The sequence below is a fragment of the Podarcis vaucheri genome, assembly GCF_965113315.1.
Source record: "Podarcis vaucheri genome assembly, chromosome: 2".
NCBI classification, from domain to species: domain Eukaryota; kingdom Metazoa; phylum Chordata; class Lepidosauria; order Squamata; family Lacertidae; genus Podarcis; species Podarcis vaucheri.
In genome coordinates, this window is record NC_138760.1 from 23,273,086 (window position 1) to 23,292,259 (window position 19,174).

General features: G+C 47.2%; 2 protein-coding genes across 4 annotated transcripts in view; both read left to right on the forward strand.

Annotated features, from left to right (window-relative positions):
* The window catches only part of ANKFN1 (ankyrin repeat and fibronectin type III domain containing 1), a 250,655-nt gene that overhangs the window by 185,363 nt on the left and 46,118 nt on the right, over positions 1-19,174 (forward strand). For all 3 annotated transcript variants that reach the window (XM_082212408.1, XM_082212407.1, XM_082212409.1), the window contains 4 exons: positions 3,058-3,157; positions 6,769-6,901; positions 9,342-9,458; positions 15,528-15,743. In XM_082212408.1, coding sequence (XP_082068534.1) covers positions 3,058-3,157; positions 6,769-6,901; positions 9,342-9,458; positions 15,528-15,743 — 566 coding nt within the window. The remainder of the gene's footprint in view (positions 1-3,057; positions 3,158-6,768; positions 6,902-9,341; positions 9,459-15,527; positions 15,744-19,174) is intronic.
* NOG (noggin) overlaps positions 1-19,174 on the forward strand; it is a 228,734-nt gene that overhangs the window by 101,919 nt on the left and 107,641 nt on the right. The gene's annotated exons all lie outside the window — the stretch shown is intronic.

Sequence of the window (19,174 nt, forward strand, 5' to 3'; positions counted from 1 at the left end):
ATATTCTTTTAATAAAAAAAATTGCTGAATGCACATATGGTTTTGGACATACGTGTTCAGAATTGTTAAGGAGAGGCAGTCGGATGCCTCCTTCCATGTGACAAGTTTAGGAGAAATCTCTTTTGAGAATTCACCCAAAAAATAGGTGTCAGGGTCCCCCCCCCCGTCCTTCTCCTTCAGCAAAGAAAGGTAAGCCTGACAACATTTTCAAATTTAATCTGGATCCTCCTCGTGCAACCTTTGATCTTGCCAATCAAAACAATGGGGCTTTGCAAAGCGGAATAATCAATCTGCCGCAGGAAAAGGATTCAGTAGCTGCTATCTAGTTATTGTTCCTTTCCAGAGCAGACAAATTGAATAGTGAGATCTGCCAGGGCACACATGATTCTCCAGTCTGTCCTTTACACTGGCATTAATGGAGAGCGATTGCTACTGGAATCTGATTGCCCTAAATTCCATCATTCAAAGCGCAGTTTCGGAGCACGGCATGAAATAAGTGTTTTAAATGGGGGGGGTGGCTTTTCCAGACCCTCCAAGTGTCCCTATTTTCTAGGGACAGTCCCCAGATTTACAGAAGACATCCTGGTTTCTGATTTGATCCTGGAAGGTACAGTTTTCTTTAGGACACCCCTATTTTCAGCAAAGAAATGTTGGACAGTATGGAGGTGTGAGACCCCCAAGCCTTCATAGCTACATCAGCTTCATAAAATAGTAGATGGGGCCCTGAGGATCATCTAGTCCAACCCCCTGCAATGCAGGAAAATGCAGCTGCCCCATACAGGGATCAAACCTGAAACCTTGGCATTATCAGCTGTAACTAACTAAGCTATCCCCTTCCTGGGCCAAGGAGATAAGTAACTATACAACCTTTAGAAGACAACTGAAGGCAGCCCTGTGTAGGGATGTTTTACTATTTAATGTTTTATTACGTCTTTATATACAGTGGTGCCTCAGGTTAAGAACTTAATTAGTTCTAGAGGTTCCATTCTTAACCTGAAACTGTTCTTAACCTGAGGTACCACTTTAGCTAATGGGGCCTCCTGCCGACGCCAGGTGATTTCTGTTCTCATCCTGAGGTAAAGATCTTAACCCGAGGTGCTATTTATGGGTTAGCGGAGTCTGTAACCTGAAGCATCTGTAACCCGAGGTACCACTGTATGTTGGAAGACGCCCACAGTAGCTTTAGGGATATCCTGTTCAATACCAACCATTTTATTATTTTTTATTTATTTTTTATTTATCTATTATTTATTTATTATTTATTTATTATTTATTTGTTATTTATTTATTTATTATTTATTTATTATTTATTATTTATTTGTTATTATTTATTATTTATTATTTATTATTAACCCCACCTATCTGACTGGGTTGCCCCAGCCACACTAAATATTTTTAAAAAGTCTAGTCTATACAGGGCTGCCTTCAATCCACTGGCAGAAGAAGGGGGCGGGGGGGTGGTTCGCCCTGAGTGCTATCCCGGAGGGGTTACATTGTGGCCATACCGCCCCCACCCTGGGACACTTGGTGCTCGCCACGTACCCCCCGGGACACTCATCGCTCTTCGCGCATGCCCCGGGGCGCACACCACTTGATGCACACACCCCTGACACATACCATGCCCCCCGCGGGCGCCGTGCTACGCCCCCTGGGATGCACACCACACCCCCTGGGATGTGCGCCAGCCACGCCCCTGGACGTACGCCGCTCCAGTTGCCGGAGCAAGTAGTTCCCCCACTGCTTCAAGGTTTTTGAAAGGTTGTATAGCTACTTATCTCCATGGCTCGGGGGTAGGGTTGGTCTAGTGGTTAAGAGCGGTAGACTCGTAATCTGGTGAAATGGGTTCGCTTCCCCACTCCTCCACATGCAGCTGCTGGGTGACCTTGGGCCAGTCACACTTCTCTGAAGTCTCTCAGCCCCACACACCTCACAGAGTGTTTATTGTGGGGGAGGAAGGGAAAGGAGAATGTTAGCCGCCTGGAGACTCCTAAGGGTAGTGATAAAGCGGGATATCAAATCGAAACTCTTCTTCTTCTTCTTCTTCTTCTTCTTCTTCTTCTTCTTCGGTTGCCACCTGTCCTATACAGTGGTGCCTCGCAAGACGAAAAGAATCCGTTCTGTGATTCTCTTCGTCTAGCGGGTTTTTTTGTCTTGCAAAGCAAGCCCATTGACGGATTAGAGGATTAGTGCTATTAGCGGCTTTTAGCGGCTTTTAGCGGCTTATCAGCTTATCGGATCAGCTGATAAGCGTCTTAGCGGCTTAGAAAAAGGGGGGGAGGAAAAAAACCCGCAGGAACTCACAAGACATTTTGGTCTTGCGAAGCAAGCCCATAGGAGATTCGTTTTGCGAAGCACCTCCAAAACGGAAAACCCTTTCGTCTAGCGGGTTTTCTGTCTTGCGAGGCATTCGTCTTGCGGGGCACCACTGTATAACACAGGATTGGCCTGTATTTCAATGTAAAATGCTACTTCCTGTATTGAAACAGCTTTGTCCTGTATTTCTCTCTCTGCCATGTTAGGGATCCTCTCCAAATGCATGTGTGAAATGTCATGTATTTAAGCTCTCAGTAGCCAAGCAGACAGATTTACAAATTTGTGTCTGTGTCTGTGTGTGTGTGACAAATTCCAGAGGGGCCACCATGTTAAGCTGCAATGGATTGCTTTGAAGTCACTTCAGCACCAGGTGGGGGGGATCGTTCCCCAACTGCCCCACCCCACCCTATCCTGTATTTTGCCAGAACAAAGGTGGCAACCCTACTTGGGGGTCACATAACTCCATACCCTCAGGTAAAAATAGGAACTTCCTACCACACCACATTTCTCCAGTGGAAATAGGGACATTCTAAGGAAAAACGGGACATTCTGGGAACAAATCAGAAGGCTTCTGTAAATCCATGACTGTCCCTGGAAAATAGGGGCACTTGGAGGGTCTCTGGTCTCAAAATAAAATAAAATATGTGCTGCCTAATATTTCTGCAAAACTCAAAATCACACACCTCTCTCTCTCTCTCTCTCTTTTCTGTTGTTCGTTTGTTTCTTTTTCATTTGCGTCTCCAGAGAGTTCTAAATTGCAGAATGCAGGTCGCAAGCAATCTGTCTCAAGAAGCCTGAAGCACCTCTTCCATTCTTCAAACAAGTTTGTGAAGACTTTGAAAAGGTTTGTCTGGTGTGACAGAATCTGAACTATGTAGCCAGAGCTCCCAAGAGCTTCTCTCTTACGTAAGCCTAGGCCTGATTTCGGAAAGTACTCAGCACTGAGAAAGAAAAATATTGAGTCCCAGGGCAACAGTCACATAGAAAAAGGCTTCACCGGGTGACATTGGTGAAGCAAGGAAAGTCATTGAGGAGCAGACATCCTCTGAGAAGGGTCAAGGCATGACCTTCAGATCAAACAGGATTTGGTAAATTAAAAGTCTAACTTGGGCTGCAGTCATGGCTTCCCCCATGGAATTCTGGGGGCTGTAGTTTTATAAGGATGTTGAGTGTTGCTAGGAAACCCCTATTTCCCTCTCAGAGCTACAATTCTCAGAGCTGTTTAGAGATCAAACTGTCTTCCCAGGAAACTGGGAGTTTTAAGTTGGGGGGGAGCAGGGGATAGCGGTCTCAACAACTGTAAACACCTTTAATAATCTGCAGTTTCCAAGAGTTGAGGGAATCATGCCATTTTGGTACAATACTGCTTTCAGTGTCTAGCGCAGAAGGCTGCAAACTGGGCATACTTCCCTGGGAGTAAGTCCTATTGAATTCAACAGGATTGTATACCCTCCAACATTTCTCTGATGAAAATAGGGACATCCTTTTCCATCACCATCATAATTTTATTATATGCCGCCCAGCTGACTGAGTTAACCCAGCCACACTGGGCGGCTTCCAACATATATGAAAACATAATAATGCATTAAACATTTTTTTAAAACTTCCCTATACAGGACTGCCTTCAAATGTCTTGTAAAGGTTGCATAGTTACTTACCTCCTTGGCTTGGGGATCACATAATTCCATACCGTCCAACATTTCTCCAATGAAAATAAAGGTAAAGGTACCCCTGACCATTAGGTCCAGTCGCGGACGACTCGGGGGTTGCGGTGCTCATCTCGCTCTATAGGTCGAGGGAGCCAGCGTTTGTCTGCAGACAGCAGTCATGTGGCCCCCATAACTAAGCCGCTTCTGGCGAACCAGAACAGCGCACGGAGACGCCGTTTACCTTCCCGCCGGAGCGGTACCTATTTATCTACTTGCACTTTGACATGCTTTCGAACTGCTAGGTTGGCAGGAGCAGGGACCGAGCAAATGGAGCTCACCCCATCGCAGGGATTCGAACCACCGACCTTCTGATCGGCAAGCCCTAGGCTCTGTGGTTTAGACCACAGTGCCACCCGCGTCCCTCCAATGAAAATAGGGACATCCTAAAGAAATGCAGGACATTATGGGATCAAATCAGAAACCAGGACAGCTTCTGTAAATCCAATATTGTCCCTGGACAACAGGGACACTTGGAGGGTTTGGGATTCACTTCTGGGTGGTAAAACAAAGGATGAGAGACAAACTGTCCCACTGCTGAACAGCTCAGATTGTCAGGACATCCTTCCCGATGTTTAACGCAAAACCTTTTGCTGTCCTTTGGGCCTTACTCTCTGGAGCGACGGAAAACAAATTTGTTCCATGGTCTTTTATGTGATAGCAGCCCTTTTGATATCTGGGGATGGCACTGATGTTTCCCTTTGATGGAAATGAATGACTTCCTGGGCTTGCTTTGCTTTAAAAATGACAGTAGAAAGCCATTTGAATGCTTTCTTCCTGATCAAACCCATATCTGAGATTCCTTAATATTTTTGGCTGTCCTCCTCTGTCCCAGTATAACCTGCCTGCCTCTGGAAGCTTTGGTCTCTGTGAATGAAAGTTATGCACAGGGCTGGATTCTGTCTTCTTTCATCACTGAGAGTGCTTGGTTTGTCGTCCCCCCCTTTGTATTTTGATAAGAGGCTAGTTCTTTCCAAAAAGCTCCCCGGAGGTTCTTCAATTCACTAAATCCACTGATTAATGTATGTAGCTAATTACAAACGTAAATATTTAAAAGGAATGAATTTTATGTAAACAGTGCCACAGATACGCTGAACAAAATGATGCTCTGTTGCACTAGCGCACATCCAAAATAACCCCATTGATTCGGGTGGTCGCAGCACTGAATCATATTGCTATAAATCAAGAGGTCCTGTGATTAACTCTTTTCACACTGCATTCTAGGGGACCTTTGGAAGCTTATTAGGGGTGAAAAAAATAGGGAATGGCAGACAAGTTCCCCTTAAAGACAGCTTCCCAGGGCTTGTTTTCCCAGCCAGAACTTAACAGAACTCAGTTCCAGAACCACTCAGATGGGCACCATTGCCATTGTAAGAGAACAAGTTCATTGTGAGTTCCAGCACCAATTTTTCAAGAAGAATAGCATTGAGCTTGCCTCCCCACAAACAATCATCTCGGACCCTCCAAGTGTCCCTATATTCCAGGAACAGTCCCACTTTCTGATTTGATCCTGGAATGTCCCGCTTTGCATTAGGACATCCCTATTTTCATCAGAAAAATGTTGGAGGGAATGGTAGGAAGTCCCTATTGTTTTTAATTTTTAATGTTTTAAAATATGTCGGATGCCGCCCAGAGTGGCTGGGGCAACCCAGTCAAGTGGGTGGGGTACTATTATTATTATTATTATTATTATTATTATTATTATTATTATTACTACTACTATTGAATAAAGGTAAAGGATAAAGGGACCCCTGACCATTAGGTCCAGTCGTGACCGACTCTGGGGTTGCGGCGCTCATCTCCCTTTATTGGCCAAGGGAGCTGGCGTACAGCTTCCGGGTCATGTGGCCAGCATGACTAAGCCGCTTCTGGCGAACCAGACCAGCACACGGAAACGCCGTTTACCTTCCCGCCTATTTATCTACTTGCATTTTGATGTGCTTTTGAACTGCTAGGTTGGCAGGAGCAGGGACCAAGCAATGGGAGCTCACCCCATCGCGAGGATTCGAACCGCCGACCTTCTGATCAGCAAGCCCTAGGCCCTTGGTTTAACCCACAGCACCACCCACGTCCCTCTATTATTGAATAGGATGTCCCTATTTTCATCAGAGAAATGTTGGATGGTATGCCATTCCCCCCAGGATGTCCTGGGACAACACGATACCCAGGGCATTCTGGAGCAGTAAAATTATGGGCAAGAGAAGTCTATTGCCTACTGCCACAATGGAAAGGGCAATGAAAAGTTGAAAGTTAGAAAGAGGGGAAATATTAAAACAATGCAAGTAACAAAATCTAATTTGATTTGAATGAGTTACACAGTAAATGTACTGTTGATGAATAACTAAACAAATGAATACTCCCTCAATGAAAGCCACTGACTTCTAACACACACACACACACACACACATAATGCTTGATTTCTGAAGGCAGAAAGTAAAAATCCTGCCGTACCACTTGTCTAAACAGAATTGCTATAAAAACTGACATTGTGAGTTGTTTTGCTTATACAGGGAAGGCAGTATCAACTCCAACATATTTGAAGCTATTTTGCAGTATTTGCTGGAATTTAGTTTTGGGATGTTTCTGGGAAATTCTCATTTCTGGGAACGACGAAGTGAAATCTGTTGCTTCAGTCATTTGCGAGGCCAGGATTAGGCAAACAAAATAGCTCTCTCTCTCGCTCTGAAATTCTCTGGCCTTCCCAGAACAGCCTTCGAATCACCTTCTTTTCTCATTTTTCCCCCCTCAGAGGGCTCTATTTAGCTGTGATATTTTATTACAAAGACAATATGTTGGTCACCAACGAAGATCAGATCCCGATTGTGGAAATCGATGATTCTCACGCCAGTTCCATTATGCAAGATTTCCTCTGGTTCACAAAGGTACATTAAACACAGCCTGCCATCTCCTCTTGATCAAACTCAACTGACTGGGTCAGTGCAAGGGGGGCGGCGGTGTCTTGTTTGGAGAGATGCACATAATCTACTTCCTTTTCACCGACAGCCAGGCCCCCTTCTCACCAACATGCATTCCTGTGTTGTGTGAGAATACGTTGTTGTGAGCCAAGTTATACGTATATACTGTAGGGTACTGTAGGTGGAATTGAGACTGCAGAGAAGAGCCAGATATGGTGGGACAGTTTTCTACAGGCTAAATAAAAAGTTAGCCATTGCACCCTCCCTGGGAGGCAGAATGCTTGAACAAACTCGGCTGGAAGAAAGGGATTAGTGGAGGAGAGAAGTTACAAGACTTGTAATCACTGGTGGAGGAAGAGGGGTGCGGGGGGAGCGCACCGCCCCTGGCAGCACGATCCCGGTGGGGTGCCATCGCAGCTGCCCCTCCCGGCCGCGCTGGGCCTCACGTCCCCACAGGCAGTGCACCACACCCCTAGGACACACATCGCCCCCCCCGATGCACGCCACACCCGCAGAACGTGCGCCATGCCCCAGGAGGCGTGCTACGCCCCTGTGGGAGACGCTCCACATTCCCGGGACATGCGTCACACCCCTGGGACATGTGCCACGCCCCCAGGACATGGACCAGCCACACCCCCACCTGCTCTCCGCCCCCCCAGTGCCACAGCATGAAGCTCCGCCACTGCTTGTAATTCTGGCGTAGTGCTTGGAACCAAAGTAGATGTTCAAAACTAGAAGGGCTCCCATACCTAAACCAATAGATAAATCTCTGGCCTTGGTGAGCAAGTATTAACGCTCTGCCTGAAATAAATTCAGTATTAAATAAAACAACAACAACCCAATGACTTCAAGCTGCAAGAAAGGAGAGTCCGACTAAACATATGGAAAAATTTTCTGACAGGAAGAGCTGTTCAACAATGGAACGCACTCCCTCAGAAGGTGGTGGACTCTCCCTCCTTGGAGGTTTTTAAGCAGAGGTTGGATGGCCAGCTATCATGGATGCTTTAGCTGAGATTCCGGCATTGCAGGGGGTTGGACTAGATGACCCTTGATGTCCCTTTCAACTCTATGATTCTATAACCCCAATTAAAATTCTGGGGGGTTAAAGTAGTTCTTTGAGACGTAACATAGGACGTTTCAAAGCTATCATTTCTAGGGACTGTAACATTTGTTACTATACAAAAGACAACATATCGTCAGTGCCATTAAATAAAAGGTAAAAAGGTAAAGGTAAAGGATCCCTGGACGGTTAAGTCCATTCAAAGGTGACTATGGGGATGTGGCGCTCATCTCGCTTTCAGTCCAAGGAAGCCGGCGTTTCTCCACAGACAGCTTTCCAGGTCTTGTGGCCAGCATACTAAACTGCTTCTGGTGCAATGGGACACTGTGACGGAAACCAGAGCGCACAGAAATGCTGCTTGCCTTCCCGCCACAGTGGTACCTATTTATCTTCTTGCACTGGCATGCTTTCAACCTGCTAGGTTGGCAGAAGCTAGGACAGAGCAATGGGAGCCCACTCCGTCATAGGGATTCAAACCACCGACCTTCTGATCGGCAAGCCCAAGAGGCTCAGTGGTTTAGACCACAGCGCCACCCATGTCCTTTTACCTTTACCTAAATAAAGGTCCTACAAAACAAGGAACGAGGCACTGAAGGGGGCCTACACCATAGGCAAGATATAATTATAGTTAGGGTCACTGAGTGGTGAAGTAGTCAGAGAGCTAGACACCAAGGATCCAATCACCAATGCTCAATTTACCTCACAGAGTTGTTGTGAGGATATATTGGTGAGGGAGGGGAGCTGTGTGCATCACCTAGAGTTCCTTGAAGGACAGGTGGGATATAAATCAATCCATAGTGTTCTGGTTATGGACCCCCATACTTTCAAACTATTCCTAGAAGACCTTTCATTCATTCATTGCTCCTGTAAAGCAGTTTTGATTCGTCTGGGATTTGACTGAGGGAGCCTCGCCCCATCCCGCTAAGTCTTTGGGCCATAATGGCACAGATGTCCTTTGACAGTATTTTATTGCTTAAAATCCCAAAGGGAAATAGACATGGGACTGGTATTAGCTACAGCTTCATGCTAAAAGGGGGGAGGAAAGAGTCTCAAACAGCTGGCTAGACATTTGTGAAGAGTTAAGAAGTACCAGATGCGAATGTGACCCTCTCCTCTTGTCGCTTCTGGGCCCCACTGACAACACCCAGTGACCTATATTTTAATAGGATGGGTGCACAGATGGACTGGGAGAGATGTGTGCTGTTCACGTTGGCGAGAGACAACGTCATTCTGATCATTTATTAACAGTGCCACCCACAGAACTACAAAATGAACAGCAGCTTACTTTTTTTGGGAAAAAATAAATCGTCTCTTTCTCTCTTCCCCCACAACCACCAAATTTTGCAGCTTTCTTGTATGTGGGATGATATCAGATGGCTGCGACAAAACATGTCTGTCTCCGTGTCATCATCCACCGCCCTCCAAGCCAGGCAGAAAATGCTCTCTGCAACGGCCCAGTTACAGGTCAGTGGCACCAGTGTATTTTTCAGTCGCAGGTTTCCACAGGTTTGTGGCTTCGGAGGGCAGAAGGCTGCCAGCTGTCACTTGCTTCAGCACTTCCTGTCCTCTGGGGGAGAATTATCTTCTGCTGTGAAGCAAGCAGCAGAGTCCGACATGCCAGCCAGAGCTTGCAGGCCGTCAATAACAGAAAGAAAGAAAGAAAGAAAGAAAGAAAGAAAGAAAGAAAGAAAGAAAGAAAGAAAGAAAGAAAGAAAGAAAGAAGCGGGGGAGAAATTAAATGTGACACAGCAAATAAATAGCTCAGGTTACATGCTTAATGTAAGTGAATGGTGGCAGTGGCATAGTGTGGGAGGGGCCACAGAGACAGTTGTCCCGGGTGCAAAATTGTTAGAGGTGCAAAATTTCAACACCTGGCGCTGCCTCAATACAGCCCATTGCTGGGCTCCGTTGAAAATGTGAACCAGGAAGTGACCTTTCCAGACAATGGAACATATCTCTCTTTTTTCTTATCTCTGTGGCTGCGATCTCCTGGTTGATGCAGGGGCCCTTAGGCAGTTGGATGTGCATGCGTACTCCGTCTGTTGCCCTCCCACCCACCCACCACCTCTGTGCAGCCCCGGGCACTGGCAACCCACGTTATGCCACTGAATGGTGGTCAGCTGGTGGTCTGTGGGCTGAATGGATCTGGCAGGACCTGACCTGGCAGGACCTACACACATTCATACACAGAGATAGACACACGCACCCCTAGGTTATTGTGCCATAGAGGCCTCCTGGCCGTCCTCTCATCTTGTCCTTGGAAGGTCATCCTCCAAATGAGCTGTCAGATTGTGTGACTTGCCCCTCCCGTTCCTAGTGACGCCATGTTCATGGAGAAACAAGTGGAGAGGCTGAGCCATTGGGGCGAATGGGACGCTGCCCCACCAGCCTCAGTCAGCCCTCAGTCACCCCGATCCCCAACCTGCTTTCCAACTTACACCCAGTACTTAGTCTCAATGTTTTGCTTTTGTAGAACTCAACAGGGACAGGCGCGCCAACTCCTAGAGGTGGAGGTGTCTTCAGCCACCTCAAGATCTGCTGCCAGGGGGCTAGGTCCCTTCAATGAGGAGGTTGCACACAGAGCCAAGCATGGCACAGTTCAGTGGCCGGCTCCTCTTGAGTGAGAGAGAGGAAGCCGTGTCACATTGCGCTCCATGCTCGGCCTCCTCCCGACAATGTGAAGTCACACACACACACAACATGTGATGTGCGCATAACATCGCACTTGTGCAATGGGGCCCTCAATCCTGGGTGCAAGACGGCACCTCTGGTCAGGGAAGGGGATGAGGGACAAAACTGGAATTTGTTAGCTCTCTCAATGGCGCTGGCATCATTGACTGTCGGTCTCCTTTGCCTTCCAAACCTCCAATCCCCAGTGGGCTCCAACCACCACAGGGAATGAATCTGACTCCCAAGTACCTTAGCAGGCACATGACAATCCAGTCCCAAGACTGTCCGAAGAAGACTGCCATCAGTCCCAGGACTATGGTGGATTTAAGATAGGCACCTGCAGGACCCAGGAGGAACCCCAGGTGATGGTTCTGCTACCGTTTGATTTTGATGACATTTTAGGTCACAGGGGTGGGGACTGTGATCCACAGGCCTGATGCAGCCCACCAGACTTTCCCCTTTGGCCCATTATGGCTAAGCTACACTCACCTGCCCCACACTTGAAATCACATATGATATCAAGTGTGAGGCAGGTAGAAACACAGCTGGGCCAAAAAGTGGTTGGCGGACACCTTCAAAACCCTGTTCATAATGCCCTGTACAGTTCTTTGCATGCCCCCAGCAATCAGTTGGTCACAGAAGTCTGTACCTAGTTGTCCACAGTACTTTGAGGCCCTGATGATCAGCTCTCTGCAAGCCACGTGCATCAACTAACATCACTGCAACATCAAGTGATCAACAGATGAGATGCCCTACTGGCAAAACCTATTTGGTGTTTCACAACTTTCTGACTAGTTGCAGGACCTTAGCCAGACCTAGCAGAGTACACACAGAATCCACGGAAGCAATTGGCAACTTGGCTGCAGACAGGATAGATGAAGCAGGAACCAGGAACTTGTAGTTAGGTGTTTATTATATACAGTGGACTATTTACAGGAGACTATTTACAGGAACAGAACACGGATCTTTTGCTAGCTCTCTCTGACACGACTCACAACTCCTACACTGACACACAGACCTCTGAACCTCTGCACTAACACATTCCAGTTAGTAGGCCATTAATTATCACTCCCTTGAGAGAGCTTGACCAATCAGGGAGCTGTTTCCATGCCTCTGTTATCAGAAAGGCAGATTTACTCCTTCACATGACCTTTTGGCTGTCTGCTAAACCTTAATTGACTCTGTGTGAGTAGCTGCACGTACACAGATTCCCAACAGCCCTACCTACCCTGTGGCGTAGCAGAGGTTTTCGGTGCCCAGGGCAGGTGCACACACACTGGGAGAGAGGGCTCCAGCCCAGCCCTCATGGTCGATGTGGCCAGAGTGACTCCCCCCCACTGGATCAAAGTGGGGTTATGCTGAGCTGCCTCTCCGCCTGCACAGAGGGGAGCCCCACTGGCCAACGTGGCCCTTGGTGGGTGGAGAGGAACACCAGGCCGAGCTATGCTGGGGGTGCTTGCGGTGAGGGCACTTGTTTCACACCCACTCACAAGTTGTGCGCCCGGGGCCATGGTCCCCCTAGCACTCCCCACTCTAAGCCCCTGGCCCTATCCACCTGTCAGATTTGGCCAGCTGGCCAGATCCAATCCCCACCCCTTGTTTTGCAGAGAAGGAGAATTCACCATATCTCATAGGAGGGTCTAGTTTCCCGTCGATGCTCAGATGCTTACAGGTTTATGCTTACACAAGCATCCCAACCCACAAGTTGGCTTGCAGAGCTCAATATCTTCTACCTAATGCACCATTTGCTGTGTGAGAAATGAATGCCGTGGAGAATTTGGCTTTAAAAATCCCATGCTCCCTCACCCGCATGCGCAAATTGTGCCCAGCTGCTCAGCCAGCCTGAATAAGAGGCCCTGAGTTGTAGTCTGTTGCCCCTGTGGCAAAAGAAATAGAGCACTAATCGTGTTCATACGACCTCTTTATGATAAATAAAATAAGTCTATCCGACCCTCTGAGCAACTTTTTACGGGCAGCCGAAGAGAAGAGGGCCCGTAAGGATACAGAACGCCTACTGTGTGCATTAGAGGGCAATGCCTACAGCTAAAATAGCTACTTGAAGCCATTTCTAAATGGCAGTCACTGTGTCGGGCAGCTCTGGAGTGCTCTGGTTATAAACAATTTTAATAATGCTGTTCAGAAGTAAATAGTGTCTGCTAAGTGCAGATAAAGTCAGCTCAGGGTGGCTTTATCTCTCAGATGAGAATGTCATTAAGGTTAATGTCCAGGCGCTCTGCTTTCATACATGTACAATGTGCCACATTGTCAATTCAGCTTTTTCCTTTTAAACAGCTCCCACCCCTGACTCGCTGACTGTAGATCTTTTGAGAACTTCCAAAGCAAGGAGCATATTTTAAATGCTAGGGATTTTTCTTTTTTTCTTTTTGAGACATCTGGGCATCTCTTCAGGAGCTGATTGCTACGGAGTCAACATGCCTTATAAGGAGGTACTTTATGGATGGATACGAACCCCAGCAATTGCCTGCCTAGTTTAGCATTCTGTTTCCAGTGGTGATTAGCCTGTACACATCTAGAAAGGTCCGCCAGATTCCTCCGAGATGTTGACCTGGCCAGAATCATGATCTTGCAAGAAGTTCTTCTGCAAAAGTCCTGTTAGAATGCAGTGGTCCATTGTCTTATAAAGACAGAGAACTGATCTCACACATGGTAACTGCTGCAAGAATGTTTGCTGCCAAGTATCAAAAGGAAATACAAAAAAAAAATCCACCGGTTAAAAGAACAGTTGAATAAAATATGGGAAACTGGACAACTTTTAGGCTAACTGTGGCTCCGTCGAAATTATTCATCTTAGCAGTTGACTATGTACAACTTTTGAATGTTTTAGTTTCGGCATATTAATGTAAAACAACAATGACAACAGTATGAAACGAATGGCAGCTGCGCAGCCATAGAACCCATGTACATCTCCCATTCATTTTGCCCTTAGGCCGATATTATTTCATTTCCTTTTTAAAGTCTCTCCCCCCCCCCTGCCCCTTCAGCTTTCATTCATTCTGCCAGAATGCTTTCATATTCATGGCCGAAGCTGTTTTCTCGAACACACTGTGCTTTTTATAGAAATATATTCCAGAGAAATCGACACATTCTGTAGCCCTAAACAACTTAAACGGCACCTTTCAGACTTGGCTGTATTTTTGATGCCCTTTCCGCTTAAGAAGATAGAAACCCAGATACGTTACTGATGACGAAAGGAGAGAATCCCAATAGTGCCTCTCTGTATGTTGACCTACGGTCAAGAGAAGATTCCGAACATGTACTGCCTTATTATAGAGTCTAACATGTGAACCAGCCCTATAAATCACAGATCTAAACCTTTGTGACCCTCCAGATGTTGCTTAATTACTACTCCCATCATCCTTGACCATTGGCCATGCTGGCCGAGGCTGGTGGGAGTTGGAGTCAGCAACATCTGGAGTGCCACCGGTTCCCCACCCCTGCTGTCAAATATTCATACATATTCTACCCAGCCGTCCTGGCATAACTTTTCCTGAGCTGCACTGAGGGATACACGGAGAGATTTTCAAACGGATCTCCATCTTGGATTAATTCTCCTTCCTTTGAAGTAAGTGTGAAAACTCCCATTACCATCTGTGAGAAGAGATCTAAGGCAGTGGATGTGGTCCATTTCCATTAAAACTCAATGGGAGCTTTGCCATTGGTTTCGGTGCGATGTGATTTACGGCCTATGCCAGACTGCTTTTCTTTCTTTCTCTCTCTCTCTTTTCCATCCGTGTTTGTCAATTAACTGGCAACAATGCAGCAGAATGGAACGTTTGCCTCACTTTCGGCTCAGTGGCATAGGAGGGGTTCGCAGCTCAGCGGCAGAGCACATGTTCGGTGTGCAGACAGATCCGTGCTCAAACCCCAGCAGAAGGGAATACCATAAATCCCGGAAAGCTGCTGCTACCAGTCAGAGCAGGAAACGCTGGTCTAGATGGACCAGCGGCCATACTTGCTATAGGGTCATGGCACATATGTCACCCTTCGTCTTTACAATGTCTTCTGCCCTATATATGTGTGTATGTATGTATAGATTGATATGGGTATACAGACATACCTTGGCTGTCGAACAGAATCTGTTCCGGAAGTCTGTTTGACTTCCGAAAATGTTCGACAACCAAGGCACGGCTTCCGATTGGCTGCAGGAGCTTCCTGCACTCAATCAGAAGCCGCGGAAGCCGCGTCGGACACTCGGCTTCCAAAGAACGTTTGCAAACTGGAACATTCTCTTCCGGGTTTGTGGCGATTTGCTCAGGAGCCAAGCCATTTGAGTACCAAGGTAGGACTGCATTTGAACTGCAGTTATATAATTACTGGACAAGATATACAGCGGTACCTTGGTTTTCAAACGTAATCCATCCCAGAAGACTTTTCCGAAATGTTTGAAAACCAGTTCATTTACTTCCGGAAGCATTTACTTATGGAAAACTCAATACAAAAGCCGCATGGCATGTAACAGAAGCAGTTACTTCCGGGTTTTTGGCGTTCAAAAACCAAAATGTTTGACTTCCGAGACGTTCGAAAACCGAGATACCAGGCACAGTGGGTCTGTCATTGCAGCACATCTGCAGACTCAGCAGGAGGGATATAGTCAGCTGCTCATGTTTGGAATTTTACCATCTTGCAAAAGTGGGGAAGGTGTAAAGCTGATGTCGTGGATATTTTAAAGGCCCAGCTGTTATGCTGTCTCTTCCTCTTGCATTGGCCAGCTGTTCTGGTAGCACTTCCACTCAGGTCCCCAGATCATTGACGGTGTATATATACCAGTATTTGTGAAGATAAGCCAATAATGATGCTTTCTGTTGTATTTCATTTCCCATCTCTCCCACCTGCCGCATGAAGAATCTGCTTGGTACACACAACTTGGGCCGAGTCTACTATGAACCAATCAAGGACCGGCATGGCAATATCATCATAGTTACAATAAGAGAAGTGGAGACTCTCTATTCCTTTTTTAATGGCAAGTGGATGCAGATATCCAAACTACAAAGCCAGAGAAAATCCCTTTCAACACCGGAAGAGCCAGTTGCATTGGACATCTTGCTCATCACGATCCAGGTATCTTTTTGCTATGTTAAACTTTTCAACTAACCAAGCTTTCCTTCTGGGGGGGGGGAAGGACCCTGAAAATTGGGGACCCAGCAACTGAAATGCAGCTCACTACAGAATCATAGAATGGTAGAATTGGAAGCGACCCCAAGGGTCATCTAGTCCAACCACCTGCAGTGCAGGAATGTGTAGCTGTCCTATATGGGGATCAAGCCTGCGACCTTGGTGGCTATCAGCACCATGCTCTAACCCAGGCTTCCTCAACCTCGGCCCTCCAGATGTTTTGAGACTACAATTCCCATCATCCCTGACCACTGGTCCTGCTAGCTAGGGATCATGGGAGTTGTAGGCCAAAAACATCTGGAGGGCTGAGTTGGAGGAAGCCTGCTCTCACCGACTGAGCTGTTCAGTGGAAATCTGTCTTTGGGGCATGGGCAGCCAATTTTCTCTTTTTCGAAAAGAGCAACCACTGTGGGTCACAGCCCATATCACAGGTGGGACTATGGCCAATGTTATATCAGTACTGTACTGGCTGGGCTCAGCCCCAGACGCACACACCAGATCGATATTTAATTTGGTTGAACTTAGTGTCCGGCCAATTGCAACTTAGTGTCCAGGGACGCGAGTGGCACTGTGGGTTAAACCACAGAGCCTAGGACTTGCCGATCAGAAGGTCCACGGTTCGAATCCCCATGACAGGGTGAGTTCCCGTTGCTCGGTCCCAGCTCCTGCCAACCTAGCAGTTCGAAAGCACATCAAAGTGCAAGTAGATAAATAGGTACCACTCCAGCGGGAAGGTAAACGGCGTTTCTGTGCCCTGCTCTGGTTCGCCAGAAGCGGCTTAGTCATGCTGGCCACATGACCTGGAATCTGTACACCGGCTCCCTTGGCCAATAAAGCGAGATGAGCGCCGCAACCCCAGAGTTGGTCACGACTGGATCTAATGGTCAGGGGTCCCTTTACCTTAGTGTCCAGCCAATTGCAAAGGGGCCAAAGTTCAACTACTGTTTGGTCAGGATAGCCCAAGTCATTCGAAAGTCTTTGCAGAATCGACACCCACCCAGGAACACTAGGCAAAGAAGCAGAGTTAAGAATTCTGGGCAAAAGCAGAAAGATGGGGACAAATGCAGCAACAGAGGAGGAGAAAAATCCGGCAGATGCTCAGCAAGATGTTGATTGCAAGAGAGCCAGGCAAAAACAACAGAACCTGGATGCCAGAAAATGTTCAACAAGAAGCAGGGTGGCTGTGGCACTTCAACAATCAGGACCAAAAGACATCCAGCCAATAAACTGTGTCGTGGCATATTATCCCATGGCCCTTTCTTTTCATATAGCTTGGTAGAGCCTGAAATGCCAAACTGGGAGTGCAGGAAAACCTCACAGGCAGCCCTGGCACAAGAAAGCAGAGCCAACTCCCTGGCTTCAACGAAGCCCTGCTTTTGCCTCCCTCCTATATTAGCTATTGCGAGCATTTATCTCGCCGACCCATTTAACTCCATAATGGCTCCGGAGAAGCCAGCTGGAGCAATCGGAATTAAGCACTGGAAATCAGCAGCTCATAATAAACCACATCGCCGCTCTCCCCATTGGGGGCTTTGCCTAATTTAAAAGAGATGTGAGAGCAAGAATAGGCACACTGGATCTATGCTAGGCTTGTGGTATTAAAAATGCATTACACGTATGAAAAAGCAGGGTGAGGAGAACAGACTAAATTTTTATATAAGGACCAGAGCTCACCCTGTTGGGGGGATTCAAACTGCCGACCTTCTGATCGGCAAGTCCTAGGCTCTGTGGTTTAATCCCTATCTATTGCGTGCCTAATGCTTTCTTTCTTTTGCTTTATGGGCTCTAGTTAAGTACATGCCAATGGATGGTGCCAGCCCTCTTAGCGAGCTCTTTCTGATCATAAAGATACTTGTGTTGCGAGAATGGAAAGTGGCTCATGTTAGATGGCTGATTTTGTTCCGACAGCAAAGTTTTGCAGCCAGTTGGGCTGATGCGCCCAGGACTTTCCCTGATATCAGTCTGATGTGGACCAATTGCCTTCAGGAGTTTTAACAGCATTGTATTTCCAAGTACAGGGACACGGGTGGCGCTGTGGGTTAAACCACAGAGCCTAGGACTTGCCGATCAGATGGTTGGTGGTTCGAATCCCCGCGATGGGGTGAGCTCCTGTTGCTCGGTCCCTGCACCTGCCAACCTAGCAGTTCAAAAGCACGTCAAAGTGCAAGTAAATAAATAGGTACCCCTCCAGCGGGAAGGTACCCGCTGTGTGCTGCTCTGGTTCACGAGAAGTGGCTTAGTTATGCTGGCCACATGACCCAGAAGTTGTACGCCGGCTCCCTTGGCCAATAAAGAAAGATGAGCGCCGCAACCCCAGAGTCGGCTGCGACTGGACCTAATGGTCAGGGGTCCCTTTACCTTTTTATTTCCAAGTACAAAAAGGAGCAGTACTCAGTGATCTGCTTATTGGATACTTTCTCCATAGTGCTGAGGACTCTTAACCACAGCTTCTAGGGGATTGGCAAACTGGGCCCTTGAGAATAGCAGCGGCAGACCAGTGTGAGCTTGCGCTGCAGTTTTTTTTTGCAAAGTGGCATTTGCAAAAGGTTTCGACGATGTGTTTATTCAATGGCATGTAAAAATACTTTTCTAAATACAACAACTCTGAATATAAAAGCACTTTAAAACAACAACGCATGCATGAAATCAATTCAGATCCAGGACAGATACCACCCTGGGGTAAAGCTTTTAGGAAGCTAGTTGAAAGTTTAACCTCTTTGGCAGGTGCCAAAAAGCTCATAGAGAAGCCGCTTGCCCAATGTGCATTGGAGAGAGTTCTAAGCAGCAGGTGCCACCACACTATAGGCCCAATTTTTATACCACGTGGAACAGACCTCCTGGTAGGATGGCATATGCAGGATGCCCTGCCGTGCAGAACACAGTGACCAGTTGGATATGTAGGAAATGAAGCTATCTTTCAGGTTTACTGGACCCAACCTTGAATTCAGCCTGGCACCTAATTGGTAGCCAGTGCTGTTGCTTCGGCAGCAGCATAACTCCATGGAGATACCCCTCCCTAGTGGGCAACTGAGCTGCCACATTTTGCCCTAGCTGCAGTTTCCAGGTCAGCCTCAAGGACGGCCCCACCTAGAGTACATTGCAGCAATCCAATCTGGAGGTCACCAGCACATGGATGACAGGGTTTAGTCCAGGCTTCCTCAACCTTGGCTCTCCAGATGTTTTGAGACTACAGATCCCATCATCCCTGACCACTGGTCCTGCTAGCTAGGGATCATGGGAATTGTAGGCCAAAAACATCTGGAGGACTGAGGTTGAGGAAGCCTGGTTTAGGCTATCCTGATCCAGAAACCGATGTACCTGTCTTACCAACCGAAGCTGGCCAAAGTGGAGCTAGTGTGGTGTAGTGGTTAAGAGCG